We start from the raw sequence: 23,241 nt of genomic DNA on the forward strand, positions 1-23,241 counted from the left end.
TTCATCGTGTTCATTTTTGAGAAATTTCGATCACCACTTCTTTGCCATACAGCACTGCCACAAATGTGGAAATTGAGTTGCCTGTGCCTTCAGATGCCACCAATCCCAACATTCGGACATCCATGGGTTCTGCTTCATATGCTCCAGAAAATGATGCATTGGTCTGGAAAGTAAAATCTTTTCCTGGTGGCAAGGTTTGACGCAATTTCTTTTTTTTTTTTTTCTGGATAAAGTTAATGATGCCTCTAATTACTGTGAAGTTCGTGTACATGTTTTCATGACCACACTGGCATTCTCCTCTGTACTTAGGAATACATGTGTAGGGCAGAATTTAGTCTTCCCAGTATCACCGCGGAAGAGGCGACTCCAGAGAAAAAAGCTCCTATACGTGTGAAGTTTGAGATCCCATATTTCACCGTGTCTGGTATACAGGTACTTTTCTCCTTCACAATAACTTTATTGGATTATGTTAACCTACGGTTAATGCATCATTGTCATCGATTGTTTAAGTTCGTTACCTTAAAATTATCGAGAAGAGTGGACACCAAGCTCTACCTTGGGTGAGATACATCACAATGGCGGGAGAATATGAACTGAGGCTCATCTAATTAAGAACGGCCAACTGCTTGCCGTTCGGCACTTGCATTCAAGATTTCAAGCTTTTTTGTAAGGATTAAAGCTTGTTCAAAATGCTCTCTGTTCATTTTTTTTTTCAGAGAATGTATTGATAGCTTGATTACAATTATTCCCAATTTCCTTTCCCTTCATGTCAGTAAATAAAATGTTCTTGTATTCGACAATCTCTTTTTACAATTGTTCAACAAATTCATGTCAAAAGAAAAGGAAAGAAAAAAGGTAGCCACAAAAACTACGTCGTGGCACAGCTGTGTGCTAAATACATACATAAAACAGCTAGCCTCAAGTCTTCCCTTCTGTCAAGACATGCAAACGGTCAGAGTCAGAGAGCAGCTTTTCCTGGGCGATAGCAGAGCGTCTCCTCCCATATCATCTCTCTGATCTTGTCTTCCCCGATATCATCATCGAAGCCAAGATCAATGGGGCCCTTGGCAGCGGGGTCGAGCAGAGGGTCATACAACTGAGCCATATAAGGGTGCTCTAATGCCTCCGTAGCATTGATTCTCTTTGCCGGATTAAAAACGAGCAACTTCTTCAGCAAGTCGACGGCCAGTGGATTGGCATCGGGGAACATACTGGCGAAGGGAACGCCTGGACTATCCGGGAGCGACTCGATGTAGTCTCGAATTGGCTGGTAAGTGACGAAGTCGAAATCAGCTGCATCATGGTTAACGCCGAGAGTGTTGAGAATGAGCTCGAGCTGGTGGGCACTGTCAGTGCCCGGAAAGAGAGGTTTGCGCCCGAGTATCGCAGCGAAGATGCATCCAACTGACCACATATCAATGGCAGCGTCGTAGTTATCAGAGCAAACGAGCAACTCCGGCGCACGATACCAACGCGTGACGACGTAGCCGTTCATTCCTTCACCCCTCGGACTTTTAGTGCGAGCCAGTCCGAAATCGCCAATCTTAAGTTCACAATCACTGTTGACCAGAAGGTTCCCTGGCTTCAAGTCCCTGTGAATTACGTTCGCCGAGTGCAGATATTTCAGTCCTCGAAGCAACTGCATGCACAAATGATAATTAAATTCATTGTACCTTAGGCAACATGCATGTAATTAATTTTGAATGTGATTCTTCTACTTTAATTTCGTTGTTATATAATTCATACCTGAAAAATGAAGCATTGACACTGCTCGTCGGAAAGTGGCTGAGGTGATCTGATGATTTGCCCCAGATCAGTATCCATGAGCTCAAAGACAAGATAAACGTCGACGAATGATCTCTTGGTGGAAGGCAGCATGATATCCTTCATCTCAATGACGTTTTCGTGCTTGATTTTCCTCAAAAGCTTCATCTCCCGAAGAGTCCTCAGCGCATCGATGCGATCTTCGAAGACATTCCTTATTTTCTTAATGGCGACGTTCTCGCTTGTTTCGCGGTTGATGGATGAGCAAACGACGCCATAAGCGCCTTCTCCAAGGAGCTTCATAGGCACATACTTGGCATCGATCTCGAAAAGTGTGTTTGAGATGGTGTAAGATCTCATTTCTTCTTTGTTCCCGAAATCGGCGGGGGGATTATTTGATAGCATAGCCATGGCCTGTAATCCAATTAAAACAACAAAATATTAGGAACAATTAAGTCAGAGATTAGGGTTTTCAAGAATATATATAATTAAAGTCGAACGACTTTAATTAAAGTCATAGATATAATTAAAGTCTAACGACTAGGGTTTTCAAGAATATATACCAAGAACACCAAGAAATAACAGAACAGGAACACGTGATGATCCAAGAACTGGATTATTCTTTTCTTTTTAACATTCGTTGCGTTCTCTGAATCTCTTTTTACATATGTCTTTGCAAAGAACGGAACAAGAAACATGTTGGATGATGGGGAGGATCAAGAATACGATTGAAACGCTCAAATCGCATGTTTCTTTAACTATTAACGCGCACACATCTGTCTCATGGCAAGGCGAATAGTCGACTTACTGGTTACGGCGGCAGCGAGTCGTCGGGATGGTCCGACCGTGGGCAGGAAGACAAGTGGAACGGCGGCGGCGGCGATGGAGTCGAGGAAGGTGGGTAAAATATGGATTCGATTGCATGTGTTTAAATAGGCTTCGTTTCCGAACTCCACTTTCAGTGACCGCGACATTTTTTAAATTTTATAAATTTTTTATTAACTTTTTTTTTTGTACTTTTAAAATTTTTTATTAAAATTTTAAAAAATTACATTGATAAGTTTAGGAGATTATAAAATGAATTTTTTAAAATGAGTTTTTAGGATCATCATTTTTATATGAAATACTTAATTAAATAATTAAGTTTTTTTATTGATTTGGTTCAGTTAAATTTAGTTTGATTAAAAAATTATTATTATTTACTTGAAGGTAGGATTTGAGGTTTAAAATTACGGCGCGCCTTTCCTTTGGTAATGCTTGTAAATTAAATATTCTTTATAAGCTATATATTAGTAGAGATTCAAATTCATTTAATTACTCTAAATTTTTTTTTATATTTTATAATGCAAATTTAAACTATAAAATTTTAATTATTTTTAATAAAAAAATATTTATAACCCTATGATCATGGATGAAAGCTGGTAATGGGAGTGGTAGTTGCGCTAACTGGCTGTAGAATGTGTTTCACTCTGCAAAATAAGTAACGTCAGTGCCGAGCCAGGAAAGGGGTCCCCGGCGTTGGCCCTCCGACGCTCAAGTCAGTCATCGGAAATGTAGAGGAAAGTGGAGTAACAGTAATACTAGCGCAAACAATGAATAACGCGTACCTCTACCGGTGCTTGGACCCCCTTTATATAGAGCCCTGGTGGGCGACGTGCACGCTCCTCGAGGCATGGACATGTTCTCCAATGTATCGTATGAAAGGACCTATCAAGAAAGTACCTCTGATACCATACTTTAACAGGACATGCATATCCCTGACAAGATAGTAGAAGCTTCCGCCGTATGATCCGCCTGTTGACCATGCCTCGTGTCAGCGGCATTATCTCCCAAAAGGATATCGAGAGATATAACAATGGTCTCGCTGCTTGGCCGAGCAAGGTAGCCTCTCAGCTAGTACTCCTCCGCTCTGTCGGCCTTAAAGAGATAACAATGTTCCCGCTACTTAGCCGAGCGAGGTAGCCACTGAGGCTGGGACTCCTCCGCTCTGTCGGCCTCAACTGCTCTTCCTTGCGATAACTGGGCGTAGTAGCTTTTCCATCCCTCTCGGACAAGCTCTTCGGTCTCCTCAGTGTCCTACCACTCCGCACTAAGCGTCTGGCTGTTTTACCGTAATATCCTGACCTAGATGGTTGGCCCGTTCGGACACTGATTGACTCGACCAGCCATTGTAGTCTCTTGCCGATCGGACACTGATTGCCCCGATCGATTGTTGTAGTCGACCTCCCCTCGAACACTGTAGGCAAGCCTTTTGACACCCTGGTGTTGGCCACCTTGGCTTTGACCTCTATCTTGGTAGTTAACTCGTGTCGGGCGGGACCCCCTTTATGGTCGCATCGCATGCCTTCCCCTCAAGTCTAGTCGAAGGAGGCCACAAGTCTGACTGACTGGACAAGTAGCGTCTTCGGTGGCTTCCATGTCCGATCAGACCTTGCATACGCTCCCAAGTTTCTTATCGAAACAATTGTATACGTCGTTCGTCTTTATTTCGCAGGCGGGATTTGTAGTTGCCTCTCGGATCATACCGCCTAAGGCAGATGATGTATCAACCGCTCGGCCATGTGATAACCCACTCTCTGTGCCGATCGGGACGATGAGTGACAACACTTAGCAAAATTTCTCCTTTCCCCGCGCTCCCTTGGATGAGCGCCTTTTCATAGTAGTTGGCATCATCCAAATTTCTTGAAGACCATACAAATCTTTGATTATTATGGCCGAGCACGCGACCATACTTTTTAATTAAGCCTCATTAATGTCTTCCGATACCTGAACGCCACGTGTCCCACTTTCTATCGTCGCTTGTTTGACGTGACAGATGGATATCCACTGTGATGTGATAGACACTTTTTCAAATTCTACGACCTGATCTTCTCCTGGCTTTTCGAACCCTGAATCGGATGGCTCAGAGCGATCAGCCGCGAGGGTTATAAACCCCACTTCGTGTCGCCGTCGTCTTCATTTTGTGTGCCTTCGTCTTTGAGCCTTCTTTGCCGCTTCACCTTTTCTTCTTCTCTAACGATCATTTTTTGTAAGCTTCTTCGCTTTTTTCCTTATCTGAATCCGTTCGTTGCTCCTGTTCTCCTCTTCTTGAGCTGAGGCTCTGTTCTGCACAGCAGGAGCTCAGGTGGGGCTCGTGTCGTTCCTCCGCTAGGGCTGACGATGGCACCGCTCGGACACCCCTCTCTCTTCCTCCCTCCGGCCAGTTGACAAGCGTCTATGATGTCGATCGGGTGATGGTGACTGACGACGATATCCTCGTGGAGCTAGTTAGCTTGCAATCAGAGTTAGATCATAGCAGTCATGCGTGTTGGGCATTGCCTGTTAGGGTTGATTTGTAGCCAGAGGAGGGGGGGGGGGGTGAATAGCTCATCGTGCTTCGGTGATGTGCTTCTTCGATAATGTGCAGCGAAATAAAGAACAAGAAAACACACTCACAACGCTAACAAGTACATTTACTTGGTATTCACCTCAAGAAGAGGTGACTAATCCAAAGATCCACACACGATGCTCACTCCAGTAATAAAAACACTCCTTCTCGGTAACTACCGGAAGTGGAGAAACCTCGTACAAACCCACACAATAAGATATAACCCACACAAAAAGAAAAATACAAGAATACAAAGTAAAAGCTCTTCTTGCTTGACCTTGTTGTTGAAGAACGACTCTTGAACCTTGAAAGTGCAACAAACTTGTTCCCAAGAGCTTCCAAGAACTGGCGGTGAGTGCTCGGAGAAATCGTGTGAAGATCGGGAAGAAGAGTTGTGAAGATGAAGGCTCGCCACAGCTTTATACCTTGCACTTCTAGGGCTCCCAATCAATTGGGCTTACTCCCAATCGATTGCCACGTCAGATTAGCGCGATCCCAGTCGTTCAAAACCTATATCCTGTGTAACGGTCATATCCCAATCAACCGGCTAATTGATTGGGGAGACTTGAATCGATGGGCCGATCGATTCAAAGCATCTTTGTGCTCTCTGGACGAAGACTTGAATCGATCGACTAATTGATTCAAGCTTCCTCGCGATCGCACGAGAAAACCAGCTGCCAGGTCAATCGATTAGCAGTGCCCAAATGATCGACCGATCGATTGGTTGTGCCCAATCGATCGGCTGATCGATTGGGCAGCTCTCGGTGCTCGCAACAGTTGCTCTGAATCGATTGATCGATCGATTGGGTCGCTGCTTGTTGCAACACTCTCCTAATCGATCGGCTGATCGATTGAGCTTCGGTTCAATCGATCAACCGATCGATTGACACCCCTTGACTTGCCTAACTCAAGTCCAAGGTCCCTAAACCCAACAACCGATCAACCGTGACCTGTTGGAACTCCTCGTGCCTAGCATCCGGTCAACCTTGACCTGCTGGGACTTCTTCACCAAGTGTCTGGTCAATCCTTTGACCCACTTGGACTTTTCTTCTCGTGTTAAGTGTTCGGTCAACCTTGACCCACTTGGACTTACCGTCTCGTGCCAAGTGTCCCATCCTCTATGAACCACTTGGACTTCCACCAGATGTCTAGTCACCCTTGACCCATCTAGATTTTCTCATACCAAGTATCCGGTCAATCCTTTGACCTACTTGGACTTCCCAACATCAGGTGTTCGGTCAACCTTGACTCACCTGGATCTCCACGTGCTTGGCTTCACTCACCAGGTCTTTCCATATGTCTAGTTTCACTCACTAGGACTTCCCATCTTCCTGGCTTCACTCACCAAGACTTTCACCTAGCTTCACTCACTAGGGTTTTCACCTGGTTTGACTCACCATAATTTTTCCACTGCCTGACTTCACTCACCCAGACTTTCACCTGCCTAGCTTTATTCACTAGGTCTTTCACCTGACTTCACTCACCAGGATTTTCCCTTGCCTAACATCCAGTTAGGACTTTCCCAGTCAAGTATCCGGTTAACCTTGACCTACTTAACTCTTCTTCACATCAAACTGGTCAGTCCTTGACCAGAGGAGAATTGTATCAACAATCTCCCTAATCGGATGATTGCATCTGTAATTTCCATGTATTACCAAACATTGAAACCCAAACATCAAGACTCAAGCTTGAATCAACTCAAGCTTGAGTCAACTCAAGCTTAGTCAACTAGGTCAACCTGACCTAAGGGATATTGCACCAACAATCTCTCCCTTTTTGATGTTTGACAATACCTTTAAGTTAAGCTAATCTCATAACCTCAACTTATTCTTCATGCCAATACTCTTTGGATAATGAAGACATAATTTAGACCCTATATTCTCCCCCAAACATTCCTTAAGGGGCAAAGACCTAACTTAAACCCTACATTCTCCCCTTATTGGTACACATAAAAAACCCTCCCCTTGAAGAGTTAACTAACGTTGTTCACAACCTCATTCGTTGTTTACAACACCACAATGAAGGTCCCATACCCTTTATTGTGACCAATGTTCACCATTGAGCATTAAACCTCTTCACAATGTTTATCCTAAAGCATTCATCATTCCAACAATGAAGGTCTCATACCCTTCACTATATCAAATGCTCACCCTTGAGCATTACTCCATGTTATAATGCTCATCCTAGAGCATCCATAACTCAACAAATGAAGATATACACTCTCCATTGTTTCCCAATGCTCAACCTTGAGCATTTTTCCAAACGAAGGATATACCACCTTCAATGGTTTCGGAAAAAAATATTTCCATGTTTTTAAAGAGTAGATTTCCCTAAAATCATGCTTTAAACTTCTATTATTGCACCAACAATGACTTGGAATCTCTAAACCTTTAGGAAACCCAAAATTAGAAGTTTTGAGGTTCAAAAATCTAATATTGAAACTAAACCTCAACCTAAACTTCAACTTATTCTTCCTTAACCAATCCATTCTTATTTTCATCATGAAAACTCCCCCTAAGTGTGTATAAATGTATATCAAGGGGTTAGGAATGGTTTCCTTGACTAAGAATGGCTTAAAGTGATGAAATCAAGTTTTCCCAGCCAAAATCAGCCTTTTCAATCGATTGGGGTTGGGTCTCAATCGATTGAAACCATTTCAATCGATCGCCTGATCGATTCCGTGAGCTTCTGTTCATGGAGAAAGTGCTTGAATTGATCCACTGATCGATCCAGGCTTGAGTGAATCGATCAGCTTATCGATTCAATGAGCTTCTGCTCATAAGAAAACCCTTCTCAATCGATTGGCTGATCGATTGAGACACTCCAATCGATCGGCTGATCGATTGAAGTTCTGATTTTTTGAAAGTGAATTTCAATCAAAATTCAGAAACTCCTTAAAAATTCTACAAAATTCTAAAAATCATGAAAACTGTTGTAGACATTATTTATGATATATACTATCATGAAAAAAAATAGTTTTCTAAGAAAATACATCTTATTTTTAAAGATTGACATAAAATTGGAAACTAAAAACTTCAATGTTTCTTCCAAGTTTGTGTCTAACTATACAATGTGATTACTATCAAAGGATAGTCTTCACCAAGGTTTTTCAAAGTATATTTAAAATGATTTTCAAAACCAATTTCCAACCATGTTCTTTGGACTCAATGCACATGACTTGTACATTAGTTTTCCCAATGATTGGAGTACACATAATTATGTGTTTTGATGAAATCAAAACTCAAATAGATGCACTAAATCAACATCTTGAGTCTTGTTCATCATCCTAACATCTCACTTGTATCTAATGTGCACTAAAATACATACAAGTCACCTTATAGTTTTTGTGAGATGTAGATTCTGGTTTTGCCCTAAACTAGGGATTATGCATATCTATCTAGGCATTTTAATTCATGAACATCCACCTACGATGTTACTTGTTAGTGAATGCTATTGTCCTTAATTTCAAGGAAATTAAAATAATGCATGATGATATATGACATACATCAAAATGAATATTTTTTCAAAAGAAAATTTGCTATAACTACATGATGTATGTATGACATGACATGGTATTTTTATATTTTTCATAATAAAGCATGAATGTAAAATATGATGTCATGGCATATGATGGGCAAACAATCATGGAAAATTCACATAAATAAAATATACTTAGATTACCTATCTAAGTATCCTTAAACCTTAGCTAACTTAAAATTAAATCTTAGATTTGCCCACTTTTTCCCAAGAAATGTCAAACTCCCAATTTAACATTTCTTTTGTTTTTCTTAATTTGTGCCAATTTAAATTAAGCATAATTCCTCAAATTTTGGCATATTTTACTCTTCCAAAGAGTAAACAAATAAATCCTTTTTCATTTTAAAATGTTAACAATAACCTTGAAAATGCTCTCCAAGTGCCAACTTCATCAAGGTTGGGTTAACCACCCTTCCAATTAGAGTTGATACTCTCTAACCCATCTAGGGTGTAGAGAATATACTCCTAGGAACCCAAAATCTATTAGTGCTCCTTGAGTGTTCTAGGTATTCACCAGGGATAGCCTTCCTAGATACCTTCCTAATGACCTTTCTAGGCTTTTTAAGAGCCATGGTCACTTTCTCTAGGTCAACTCTAGGGATAACTTCTCTTGTGACTTTCTTAGACTTCTTAGAAGTCTTAGTCACATTTGTTGTTGCAAAAATACTTCTAGGGATAACTTCCCTTGTATCTTTGATTTGACTCCTAGACCTAGATTTGGTTCCATAGCTATATGAAACCTTATGATATGAAGGAACATCCTTCTTAGTCTTAGGTTTGTATCACAAACTTTTATAGCCATTGGATGATTTTTGGTTTCCTATGCTTAGGTTTTTGTTCTTGAACCCTTGTTTTTCATTCATTATTTTTCTAAGGGTCCTCTCTATTTTATCAAGTCTTGACCTCAAGACTTAATTTTCTTTCCATAATTCCTCAACCTTAGATTTTTCACTAAGGCCTTGATTTTTCCTTTTCTTAGGCAAATATCTAAAATCCTTGGAGTTATTGCTTAATTTGTTATCTATCTTTCTAGCCTTACGTTGAGTGGTTTTGCCATGAAGAGCTATATGTTTTTCCTTAATGCTATCATGCTTCCTATTTTTATGGTAAATAGCATTAAAATGATATAAACTAGAATTAGCATGCCCTTTACCATTTCTAAGAGGAATTACATCAATAAATGTTACTTTAGGTTTGCTCTTAAGAGCTCTTCCTTGACTTGTGCTTCCTCTTTTGGGCTTGATCGACTTCTTCCCCTTTGGACATTGGCTTCGATAATGCCCATTTTACTTGAACAAGAAACACACAATTGTTGGTGCAGCGGAGGCCGGCAAGAGAGGGTGAATTGCCTGGAAAATTAAATTATACCCTCCACAAAGCTTTCAACTTAAAAATACAGCAACAATAAGTAAAATTAAGATGGAAAATAAAAGAGGAGATAGAAGTTCAACCTGGTTACAACCAAGACGGTTATTAATCCAAGGCAGTTGAAGATCGCACTAGCAGAGTCTCCTTCACTGTAGGCGGAGAAGCCTTTTTACACACTTAGAACGCTCACTAGTTGCTAGGAATTGATTATAGAGTTGATGTTTAATTCCTAGCTCCAGGGGCCTTTATATAGCCTCTATAAAATCTATCTCGAGGGTCTAAGGTGCCTCCAATAGAGGTCCAAGGTGCCTCCATCGAGTGGGCGGATAAAACTTTATCCGAAAGCTCAACGACCATTTTGGCCTGGTCCAAGGCGCCTCCAACAAGCATTGAAGGTGCCTTCAAGGTGAAGGCGCCTTCAATGCCCAATGAAGGCGCCTTGAGCTTGAACTCCAGCACACTTCTTCCTTCGCTTTGACTTCCGAAGCTCCGTTCTTTTGGGTGATTCCGGCCAACCGAAATAGGGCTCACCCGAACTCAATTTCTGGCCTTCTCCTCGAGCAGTCTTCCTCCCGACTTAACATCCCTCGAACACCGTGCACATTCTTCTCGCCCACCGGTGTACTCTTCCGCAGCTCTCTCGTCCTTCGAACGCACCGAGCTCGTCGGCTCCCTTCTCGTGCCGTCCTTCTCGCTAACTGCGTCTTCCGCTCGACTTTCTGCGCTCCTAAGCTCCTGCTTTAGGTCCTGCTTTATGTTTGATCCCTATGTCTGAGTGTGCAGGAGCTTAGGATCAAACATCAAAACACCATGGGGTCCAACAATCTCCCCCTTTTTGATGTGCATCAACCCAAGTTCAAGTTAGGGTTAAAATAGACAAGTAGTAATTTTTAAATAAAATTACTAAACTAACATGTTAAGCATCAGTTTGCAATAAATAAAATTACAACTACTTAATCAAAAAATATTTTTAATTTTATTTTTAATTTTTTTAAAAAAATTCTCTTCCCCTAAACTTGTACTTTTCTCTCCCCCTTTGATCATAGCAAAAACGGGGTAATAATAAATGAATATGATTTAAAAAATATTTGGCAAATTTTAAGTTAGAAAAATTTCTAAGCAAGATGAATTTTTCAAAAAATATCTAAGCAAAAATGAATTTTTAGAATTTTCCAAAAAAAATTCTAAGTAAACCGAATTTTTAGAATTTTTTAAAATAATTTCTAAGTCAAAATCAATTTTTAAAATTTTCCAAAAAGAATTTCTAAGTAAACCAAATTTTTAAAAATTTTCAAAACAATTTCTAAGTCAAAATTAATTTTTAGAATTTTCCAAAAAAAAATTCTAAGTAAATTGAATTTTTAGAATTTTCCAAATTAATTTTTAGAATTTTTTAAAAACAATTTCTAAGTAAACTGAATTTTTAGAATTTTCTAAAAATGTTTGAAAAACTTTCAAAGCATTATTTAATTCTAGTTTAATATTTTTTCAGAAAGTTAATTAAACATTTTATTTTAATATTTCAACTTCCAGGTCGTGGCGAGACACTAGGCCTTCTTGGTTATTAGAGCAACAACCACTTCCTTTGACAAAACTTCATAAAGAAATTTTAACGTTTAATTTTTCTTCTGAAAGCCTTAAAATTTTTTTTTAATCTAGTAAGGATTTTGGAATCCAGTATAGATTCCTTCCTACTGGGTTATTCAAAAATTTAAGGGGTACATAATTTCTGGGGACTTTCCTAAGTTGTCCCTGATGTTTTCTAATATACCAATTCAATTTTTCATAAATTATTAATTTTAATTTTGGAAATTTATTTAAGCATGCATCATTATTCTTCAATTTCTCAATTTCAACTTTTAATTTTCCATTTTCTAGTTTTAGATTATCATACATTTATAGTGGACATGCTTTTGCTAGGTTCAATTTCAATTCAGTATTTTCTTTTTTTTTTAATTTGAATAAGTCTTTAGAAAGAGACTTAATAAATTGAAACGATTGAGTAGGGGTTAGATTGCGTACCTGACTTACCTGACTCGATGATGCTCCCCCTTCATCGTCGCTTTCTTCGTCTGAAGTTCCTCCCCCTTCATCTATGCTCATTTCTGAGCTTGACTCTTCTTCCAGCTGATGGTTAGCCATTATTGCTAACCCAGAGAAGGCTTCTACGTCTGATTTGGAAGAAGATGAATCTGACCAAGTGGCCTTCAGGTTCTTATGCTTAGAGGATTCTGGTTTCTTGTACTTTGTCTTTTCCTTCTCTTTCTCCTTTTTCTTTAATTTTGGGCAGTCATCTTTGATGTGCCCTTCTTCGTTGCAGTTGTAACAACGAACTGTTCTTTTTCTTTGCTGATGTTTACTCGATTGTGATCTAAATTTGTTAGATTTAAGAAACTTATTAAATCGCCTTACCATTAATGCAGCTTCGGATTCGTCGATCGAGGCTTTGGATTCAGAATCGTTTGTTCTTGCCTTCAAGGCAATGTTCTGACTTGCTTTCTCCACTTTATTGGGCTCTGCAATCTGAGATTCGTGAAGTTCAAATGTAGAAAATAAATTTTCTAAGTACTTACCTCAAAGTCCTTAGAGATGTAGTATGCATCTACTAAGGAGGCCCACTCTGGAGTTCTGGGGAAGGCGTTGAGCGCGTACCGGATCGAGTCCTGGTTTGATACTTCTTCTCCAAGATTGCTTAGTTGAGTTATTAGCTCCTTAATTCTTGCTTGGAGTTGCGCTACCTTCTCGCCGTTGTTCATCCGAAGGTTCGTTAACTGGGTTCGGAGGATGTCGTGCCTCGCTAGCTTAGCTTTCGAGATACCTTCGTGAAGCTCTAGGAATTTATCCCAGAGGTCTTTAGCGGAATCGTAGCTCCCGATCCGACTTACCTCCTGGGGCGGTAACATGCTGAGTAGGTGAAATTCCGCCTTTCCGTTGACTACGAATTCTGCCTACTCCTTCTTTGTCCAGTTGAATTCTTCTTTGTCTTTTGGAACTATATAGCCATATTTCATGATTAAACAAATATCAAATTTTGTCTTGAAAAATACCTCCATCCAGCATTTCCACGTCGCGAAGTCTCCGTCAAATTTCGGGGGATGAATATTCGCTCCAGCCATCGTTTTGATCGTTATGCTTCAGTCGGCGGTTAGTCCTTCTGAGGCGGTCTGACTCTGATACCAATTGTTGGTGCAGCGGAGGCCGGCAAGAGGGGGGTGAATTGCTTGGAAAATTAAACTATACCCTCCTCAAAGCTTTCAACTAAAAAATACAGCAACAATAAGTAAAATTAAGACGGAAAATAAAAGAGGAGACAGAAGTTTAACTTGGTTATAACCAAGACGGTTGTTAATCCAAGGCAATCGAAGATCCCACTAGCAGAGTCTCTTTCACTGTAGGTGAAGAAGCCTTTTTACACACTTAGAACTCTCACTAGTTGCTAGGAATTGATTACAGAGTTGAGTACAGAGTTGATGTTTAATTCCTAGCTCCAGGGGCCTTTATATAGCCTCTAGAAAATCTATCTCGAGGGTCTAAAGCGCCTCTAATAGGGGTCCAAGACGCCTCCATCGAGTGGGCGGATAAAACTTTATCCGAAAGCTCAATGGTCATTTTGGCCTGGTCCAAGGCGCCTCCAACAGGCATTGAAGGCGCCTTCAAGGTGAAGGCGCCTTCAATGCCCAATGAAGGCGCCTTGAGCTTGAACTCCAGCACACTTCTTTCTTCGCTTTGACTTCCGAAGCTTCGTTCTTTTGGGTGATTCTGACCAACTGAAATAGGGCTCACCCGAACCCAATTTCCGGCCTTCTCCTCGAGCAGTCTTCTTCCCCGGCTTAACATCCCTCGAACGTCGCACACGTTCTTCTCGCCCACCGGTGTACTCTTCTGCAGCTCTCTCGTCCTTCGGATGCACCGAGCCTGTCGGCTCCCTTCTCGTGCCGTCCTTCTCGCTAGCTGCGTCTTCCGCTCGACTTTCTGCACTTCTAAGCTCCTGCACACTCAGACACAGGGATCAAACACAATGCAGGACCTAACCAACTTGGTTGATCACATCAAAATACCATGGGGTCCAACAACAATGTGTTCCTTGCTCTTCTTTGTTGTGGGGACGGTCTCCTTGGGCTTCTCCTTGCCCTTTGGTATCGGTTGACTCTTTTTCTTGGTCAACTTTGGGCATTTGCTCTTAAAATGTCATTTTCCCCTACATTCAAAACATATAATATATTTTTTATTTTGATTGAACTTATTATACCTTCACGTGTAGGGATGACACTTGATCCTCCATTTAATTTTTTTTATTTGTGGAGGTGGCACCATCTTCTTCTTCTTCACTTGACCCAAAAGTATAAGCCTCTCCTTCTTCTTGGTCCGGTGTCAATGAATGTTGCTCCCCCTTAATCCTAGAGATGGAGGCTTCTTCATCTTTATCCTCTTTCCCATTGAACAAAGAGTATGCTCCCTCTTTGCCCTTTTTGTTGTACTCTGTTGAGAATGAAGCTTCTTGGACCTCTTCTTCTGATGTTGAACACCTCTCAACCTCAGAGTCTTCCTTCTCTTGGTCTTGCTCCAATGAGTTGCCCTCTTTGGATTTCTCTTGAGTTGGTACAGTAGAGGGTTTTTCATGAAGCTTGGCTAATTTTCTCCAAAGTTCATTTGTGTCCTTGTATTATCCAATTTTGTAAATGATTGTGCTTAGCAATAGACTAACCAATAACTTGGTTACCTTGTCATTTGCCTCACACCTTTAAATTTGCTCCTTGCTCCATTTCCTTTTCTTGAGAATTTTTCCTTTTGAATCTTTTGGAGCTTCAAAGCCTTCCATCAGAGCAAACCATTACTCTATCTCCATCATCAAGAAATTTTTGATTCTTGATTTCCAAGAATCAAAGCTCGTCATTGTGAATTGTGGAGGCACCCTTGTGTCGAATCCGAGTCCAACTCGGAATTCCATCTTGAAGTTGAGCTTTTGATGAAGTCTTTGACTTGATGAAATTGCTTCAACTTCTTCACCCTCTAGCTTCTTGCCCCTTCCAGTGATGATTCCGCTGAAGAGTGACCATGCTCTGATACCACTTGTTAGAGTTGATTTGTAGCTAGAGGGGGGGGGGGATGAATAGCTTGTCGCGCTTCAGTGATGTGCTTCTTCGATGATGTGCGTAGCGGAATAAAGAACAAGAAAACACTCTCACAAAGATAACAAGTAGATTTACTTGGTATCTACCTCAAGAAGAGGCGATTAATCCAAGAATCCACACACGACGCTCACTCCACTAATAAAAACACGCATTCTCGATAACTATCGGAGGTGGAGAAACCTCGTACAAACCCACACAATAAGATACAACCCACACAGGAAGAAAAATATGAGAATACAAAGTAAAACCTCTTCTTGTTTGACCTTGTTGTTGAAGAACGCCTCTTGAACCTTGGAAGTGCAATAACACTTGTTCCCAAGAGCTTCCAAGAACTGGCGGTGAGTGTTCGGAGAAATCGCGTGAAGATCGGGAAGAAGAGTTACGAAGATGAAGGCTCACCACAACTTTATACCTTGCGCTTCTAGGGCTCCCAATCGATTGGGCTTACTCCCAATCGATTGCCACGTCAGATCACCGCGATCCTAGCTGTCCAAAACCTGCATCCTGCATAACGGTCATATCCCAATCGATCGGCTGATCGATTGGGAAGGCTTGAATCTATCGGTCGATCGATTCAGAGCGCCTCTGTGCTCTCTGGACGAAGACTTGAATTGATCGACCGATTGATTAAGCTTCCTCGCGACTGCGTGAGAAAACCAGCTGCCAATCGATCGGCTGATTGATTGGGCATCTCTCTGTGCTCGCAACAGTTGCTCCCAATTGATCGATTGATCGATTGGGCCGCTGCTTGTCGCAGCACTCTCCTAATCAATTGGCCGATCGATTGGGCTTCGGTTCAATCGATCAACCGATTGATTTACACCCCTTGACTTGCCTAACTCAAGTCCAAGGTCCCCAAACATAACATCTAGTTAACCATGACTTGTTGAGACTCCTCGTGCCTAGGATCCGGTCAACCTTGACCTGCTGGGACTTCTTCACCAAATGTCTGATCAATCATTTGACCCACTTGAACTTTTCTCCTCGTGCCAAGTGTCCGACCAACCTTGACCCACTTTGACTTACCGTCTCATGCCAAGTGCCCTATGCTCCATGACCCACTTGGACTTCCACCATATGTCTGGTCACCCTTGACCCATCTGGATTTCCTCGTACCAAGTATCCGGTCAATCCTTTAACCCACTTGGACTTCCCAACACCAAGTGTCCGGTCAACGTTGACCCACCTAGATCTCCACGTGCCTGACTTCACTTACCAGGTCTTTCCATCTGCCTAGCTTCACTCATTAGGACTTCCCATCTGTCTGGCTTTACTCACTAGGACTTTCACCTAATTTCACTCACTAGGGTTTTCACCTGGCTTCACTCACCAGGATTTTCCCACTGTCCGGCTTCACTCACTGAGACTTTCACCTACCTAGCTTCATTCACTAGGTCTTTCACCTGGCTTCAATTACCAAGATTTTCCCTTGCCTAACATTCAGTTAGGACTTTATCAGTCAAGTATCCAGTCAATCTTGACCTACTTGACTCTTCTTCACATCAAACTAGTCAGTCATTGACTAGAGGAGAATTGTATCAAAAATCTCTCCAATTGGATGATTGTATCTGTAATCTCCATGTATTACCAAACATCGAAACCCAAATATCAAGACTCAAGTTTGAGTCAACTCAAGCTTAGTCAACCAGGTCAACCTGACCTAGGGGATATTGCACCAACATCGCCGACTGATGGAAGGAGCAGAATAGTAGCGTCCATGTCTTTTCTTTTATAGCCTTTGGGAGACCGACCGCTACATGCTGTATGACATGTGTCTTCGGCTCCTGGTGTTGCTGGGCTCCTCCCGATCAAGGTCCCTTTGGGGGTTGATGGCTACTAGATAGTCGTCGCTCGGGCGCTGCTGGGGGCTCGACAGGTGCCTCCTTTCTTCTGGTCGCTTGGGCTTTTTCCACGTTTAAGTACTCCGTGGCTCTTCTGAGCAGATGGTTGAAGTCCCTCAGTGACTTCAGGATGAGTGACTGGAAGAACTCCCCTTTGGTGAGACCTTGGGTGAAGATATTCACCAACACTTCCGCAGATATTGAGGAAATATTCATGGCCACCTGATTGAAGCGCTAGATGTAGATCCTTAGTGCCTCCCTGGGCCCTTGCTTCAAGGAGAATAGATTGACGCTTGTCTTCTGGTGCGGTGACTACTAGCGAAGTGGTGTAGGAACGTTGCTCGGAAGTCTTTGAAGCTGTGAATGGATTCGTTCAGCAATCTCTTGAACCAACGCTGTGCTGATCCAGAGAGGGTGGTGAGGAAGACCCGACACTTCATCCTATCAGTGTACTGATGAAATATGGTCGTATTGTTAACTTGGCCAAGTTGGCGTCTGGATCGGTGGTTTCGTTGTATTCTCCGATCGCCAGCGGGGTGTAGTGCCTGGGCAGAGGGTTGTCCAAGATCGCCTGCGAGAATTGTTGATTGATCCGCTCGGGTGAATCATCGTCCCTTGGTGCTTTTCCTTTTCGTGCATCTCGAATGGGTGCATCATCCGAGCAAGACCCCCGGTCCTTGTCCGCTTGGCCCTGTTCCTCTGATGGAGTTTGGAACAGTGCGTTGTGAAAGGGGATCGACGCGTTGGGTGCCTCCCCGTAAGTGCCGATCGACTTCTTGTTCTGTCCTCGAACGGATGCATGCTCCTCTCGGTCTCCATATCCTGCTTGATACCCTACCGCTGATGCCGTAAGCTCATGCACTTAGCGCTCAGTCAACCCTTGTTATTGTTGCTACTCCACTATCCTTGCCGCTCAGGCTTGTATAAGCATGTCTAGCTCCTCCGTTGTCAGCGTCATTGTAGTGAGTCATCCAACATCCTCCGTCTTCTCATTTTGGATGCAGGCTACATTCCCATAGACGGTGCCAAAATGATCCTATCCGAAAGTAGGCAGATGGAAAGCTGGGGATGTGGTTGTTGCGCTAACTGGCTATAGAACGCGCTCCGCTCTTGATGTGCGTAGATCTTATAATCTTTTATACATGTTTCGACGAACATTCACGTATTTTATTCATGATGGATTTATACATTCTTACACTCCTTATCATGTTTACAGTTGATATGGGTTATGATAAGGGGACCCCTTTGTAGGAGAAGGGAAGAAGGATAACGAAGATGAGGAAGGCTAAAAAGGGTGAGAGGAGGGGCCGCCCGGAAAAGGTTAGACCCGGTAAAGGGGAAGTTGCTACACGCATGGAAGACAAAGACAGGTTGGATGTGACAGACCGACCGAGCATGTAGGACCGACCGAGCATGTAGGACCGGCCGAAAAGACCGACCGAGTAGGTTCGGTTGGTCGGATATAAGGATCGATCCGGTGTAAAGAAAGTTTAACCATGGGCGGTCTGAAACGTAGCAGAGTCGCCCAAGTATATGAGTTTGGTAAGCAAAGACCGATCGAGCATGGGTACTAGACCAGGCATACATGACCGACCCAACATAAAGAGTCGGCCGAATGTAAAAGTTCTTGGCCTTGTACACAATAGATAAAAATCGGACGAACGTAATATACCGATCAAGCCTATAAGCTTGGCAGGCAAAGGCGGACTGGGTTCCATAGATTGGCCGAACACAGATGCATTTAGTCTCGTATAACCCTTAACCTACAACTGCCTGAAGGAAGGGTTATCGGATAATGGTGTCTCTATAAACTCAACTGGATGATTTTGGTCAAAGATGCAGGGTCGGATGTGCTCAATAGACCGGCTGATCATATGAAGTCGGTAGGCAAAGACCGGTCGAGTATAAGAGACCGATCAAAAGTAAAAGCACTTAGCATTAAGCTATCCTGAAGGCCTACATATACCCTACCGATTAGTCTCAGTCGATAAGGTAGGATTGGCCGAATAGACTGGTCGATCGCAAAGGCCTTTAAGGGCATACAGTCGACCGAAGGAAGAGTTGAGGGGCAAGGGTGCCTTTGTACGTCCGACTGATCAATCTCGGTCGGTAAGGTATGACCACCCGGGTTCAATAGATAGGTCGAGTATAAGGAATAGATCGAACATAAAGATCTTCAACCTTACATAGTTTCTGGCATATTTATAATGAAGTCTTGGTCGGGTATAGATAACCGATCAAGTATAGAATGCTGACTGAGACTAATACAGACAGAATGTATTCCGCATATATACAAAATAAGCTTATGTGACTAATCAGGTATATGTAACAGGTTAATCATAACAATATACAATCATATGATAGCTTAATCAATTTGGTTGCAAATATCTTCTAGAATTCTCCGCAAGTATGTTAAACGACAAAGAAGGTACATTTGGGGTAAGAAAAAGATTCCTTAAACTATTATGATAGTTCTAGCTTACGTCATCTCTTAACAAACTTTAACAAACCGGGATCCACCTCATGACTGTGGAGGTTAGATGAGGTGGAATAAAAAGGGGAATCCTCTCGACTGGCAAGCTACGCAAACATACGCATTGCATCTAGATTAAACCCTAATTTTCATACTTGCTTCTTCTTCCTCTCACCGGAGACTAACTTGAGCGTCGAAGGGCTTAGCCAGGGATTCCCACTCCGGTCTTAGGTCACTAACGCTTTATCGGTCGATCTCGTTGTGTGCAGGGAGACGAGATCATCTCATCCACCGGATTGCAGAGTTTTCACTGATCCCCGGAGTCACTTCACCGGAGTTCCCTTTTGTGAAGGTATCATTCATAAGATCTGTTTTGGTTTTCTCGGACCGATTGCCTTATATTCGAACGTCAGTGAGGTCCGCTGTGGTTTTCTTGGATCCTCTCTTATTCTTCCATATCAAAATTTGCAATCGCCCATCGTTGCTCAGTGCTTCATCTCGCAAGCTCTCAGACAGGATCAAATTTGGCGTCGTCTGTGGGAATTCTATTACCTGAATCTGAGACTACGTGATGGAGGACACTGGAAAACCTAACACTATTACTCTGACCCAAGAAGACTTGGACTTGCACTCTTGATCTAATTGACTATTCTGACTCAGACTATGCCGGATGCAAGCTAGATAGAAAAAGTACAAGTGGTAGCTGTCAATTTCTAGGTCAGTGCCTAGTAAGTTGGTCAAGTAGAAAGCAACATTGTGTTGCTCTATCAACCACTGAAGCTAAGTACATAGCCCTAGGAGAATGTGCATCTCAACTATTATGGATGATGTATACCCTAAAAGACTACCAATTAAAATATCATAACACTAAAATTTTAATTGACAACATAAGTTCAATTAATCTAACCAAAAACTCAATTCACCACTCAAGAACTAAACACATAGAAGTAAAACACCATTTTGTAAGGGATCACGTAGCTAGGGGTGATATTATACTTAATTATGTTGAGTCCAAATCAAGCCTAGCTGACATATTCACAAAGCCCTTACCTGAACTTGAGTTCAGTACACTTAAAAGACAAATAGGAATGTGTTTTGTACAATAGACCTTATGTTCCTTATCTTTAATCAGCTTGGTTCTTGTATCATTCAAAATCTTAGGAAAAATAATGTTTTCAAAATCTCAATTTTACTAGAGTTTCAAAATTTTGGATTTAGCCTAGGCAGTCCCCCTAGATATCATGTTCCCCTAGATTTTAGCCAGAGCATCTCACAAGCACACCAGACATAACTTGTTTGTGTTTGAAAAACTTAGAATGACGTGAGATGTATAGGGTACAGCTTAGACTTCAGAATGCTTATTTTTGTGCATCACAGTAAGTCTGAGCGTTAAAAACTAATCTTACATTAATCAAATTAAGTCATCCAAACCTAGTCAAATCTAACTGGAACAATTGACTTAATTTGACTAACCAAGTGAAAGTTGTTGCTCTCTAAGTAATCAGCTAGTAGCTAATTGGTTAGACATGTGGACAAGAAAATTAAGTGTTTAATTCTAATATCTTTAAGTTACTCATGCTTGGACTTTAGGGGTTCCTAAAATTATGTGAACATGGCCTTAGCTACAACTTCACAAATTTATCTCTTCTTAAAGCACTTTTTAAATTCAGCATTTTTTCGGTTCAAAATCAAAGCTAAGTACTTTTCAACATTAGCTATATTTTCTAACAACATTTTCAAAGTTACTTCAACTTTTGCTAAAAGCATCTTTTCAAATTTAAACCATTTTTTAAAGGATTTTTCAAAATTCAATGTTTACAACTAAGTGTTTTTCAAAAAGGTTGCTAAACATTTTAGCTAAATGACTTCTATAGCCGTTTCCAAAATTAGCTAAGCTAAATATTTTTCTCAAAAGTCTTTTTCGAATTAAATTAAGTACTTTTTAGAAAATGCCCTCAAATGGAATTAAGTATTTTTTTCTCAAGTTTAGCTAAACTCTTCTCAAAATAATTTACCTAAGTACTTCGAATTTACAAGATCTAAGCTAACTTGTCTCAAAAAAGGCTTCTCAAAAGTTATATTTTCGAATGCTGCTAAGTTATTTTCCTTAGTTAAAGCTATTTTTCAAACTTAATCTTTTAAAGCTATCTTAAAAGATCTCTTGTGAATCCTTAAATATTTACTTAGCTAAACGTTTTACAAGACTATTAATTTCAAAAAGCTAAGTCTTTATCCCTCTATTAATATTAAGGTCGTTATCTTTTCTAAACATTCTTTTGAAAAGTTAAAGATAAGGCCCTTGATTCCCTGTTACCTTCTTGTTTATTTTGATGTATGACAAAGGGGGAGAGTAGGAAAATTCAAAAAAAATTCAAAGCAGAACTTAAAATTAGTAGGAAAATTCAAAGCAGAACTTAAAATTTAAATTATTCAAATTAAAGGGCTCTTATTAAGGGGGAGCCTTACATCGTTAAAGGCTTAAGTTTGTTTCATTTATTTACTTAAGTCTGCTTATGCGTCTTACTTAAACTTTGAAGATCATTATTGTATTTTTTTACTTAACTTTGAATTTCGGTTGTCATAATTAAAAAGGGGGAGATTGTTGGTACAAGAAGCATCCAAGGATCGAACCCGAGTTTTGATAATGACAAAGGGTTCAAAGTTAAGATTAATTATTATCTAACGTACTTGAATAAGTGTTTCAAGAAAGTCCTAACCGCGATTAGGCAGGAGAAAATCCTAAGGGGTGGTAACCTTAGGTTCTAGGGGGCGGTAACCCTAGGTGAAGGAAAACCATAAGGGGCGACAACCTTAGGTCGTAGGGGGTGGTAACCCTAGGTGGAGGAAAATCCTAAAGGGGGGTAACCTTAGATCTTAGGGGGTGGTAACCCTAGGTGGAGAAAACCCTAGGGGGTGGTAACTTTAGGTCCTAGGGGGTGGTAACCCTAGGCAAAAAGTCCAGTCAGTCTGGAGGACCGGACTGACATAAAGTAATCTCTCCTGAGGGGAGTAGGTGAGGACGCGTTCCCTGTAGAGGGAACAATAGGCGTCGGGTCGACCTAGGGTTTTCAGACGGAGATCTGAAGTCAAACTCGGACAGTCCGACGACTGTCAAATACTACTTTTACTATACTCTATGTGTGCTAACTTTGTCCTGTAGGGTATGTGTGTGTTTTGTGAACTAACATGCTTTGCAGGGACAAATGAGCAAGGCCAGCCTCGGATGAACAGTGTCCGAAGCGCCTCCATGGAGCTTGGAGGCGCCTCGGGGTGCAAAGGAGTTGAAGTCTGTGTGACAGAGCTGGAGATGCCTTGGACTGAGCTAGAGGCGCCATGGATCGCAGCTTGGAGGCGCCTTGGACCAGCTTAGAGGCGCCTTCAAGTAGATCAGAGGAGAAGATTTCAGCGTTGATCCATGCGGCTGACTTGGCTGCTTTGAGGCGCCTCCAGCAATGCATAAAAGGAGCTCTCGAGGCAATAATCAGAAAATGAATTAAAAGCTTTCCTTCTCTTGTGTTCTACTCAAGAATTGCTTCCGAAGTACTGTAGCGACATCCCGACGACCCGGAGCTTCAGTTTCGATTTTGTTGTTGTCGGTATAAAGTTTCTTTCAGTTCATAATTGTATTTAGCTTGTAATACTTTTCAAGATTATAGTTGTTCCTCAACGTAAACGCTCAACGAGCGTGGGTCTTGGAGTAGGAGTTGTCACAGGCTCCGAACCAAGTAAACAACTTGTGTTTGTGTGTTGCGTTCTTTA

At 41.5% G+C, this 23,241-nt stretch overlaps 1 protein-coding gene and 1 pseudogene across 1 annotated transcript; one reads left to right on the plus strand and one right to left on the minus strand.

Moving 5' to 3' along the window:
• Nucleotides 1–958: 958 nt before the first annotated feature.
• LOC122026490 (mitogen-activated protein kinase 4-like) lies at nucleotides 959–2,175 on the minus strand. The gene is made up of 2 exons (XM_042585232.1): nucleotides 1,747–2,175; nucleotides 959–1,639 (listed from the first exon to the last, which is right to left on the minus strand). Exons 1-2 carry the CDS (start codon nucleotides 2,173–2,175, stop codon nucleotides 959–961), a joined length of 1,110 nt encoding a protein of 369 aa, XP_042441166.1.
• Nucleotides 2,176–2,547: 372 nt separating this feature from the next.
• Nucleotides 2,548–23,241, plus strand: part of LOC122026491 — a 43,030-nt pseudogene continuing 22,336 nt past the window's right edge.

Source organism: Zingiber officinale, chromosome 10A (assembly GCF_018446385.1).
Source record: "Zingiber officinale cultivar Zhangliang chromosome 10A, Zo_v1.1, whole genome shotgun sequence".
Classification (NCBI taxonomy): Eukaryota; Viridiplantae; Streptophyta; class Magnoliopsida; order Zingiberales; family Zingiberaceae; genus Zingiber; species Zingiber officinale.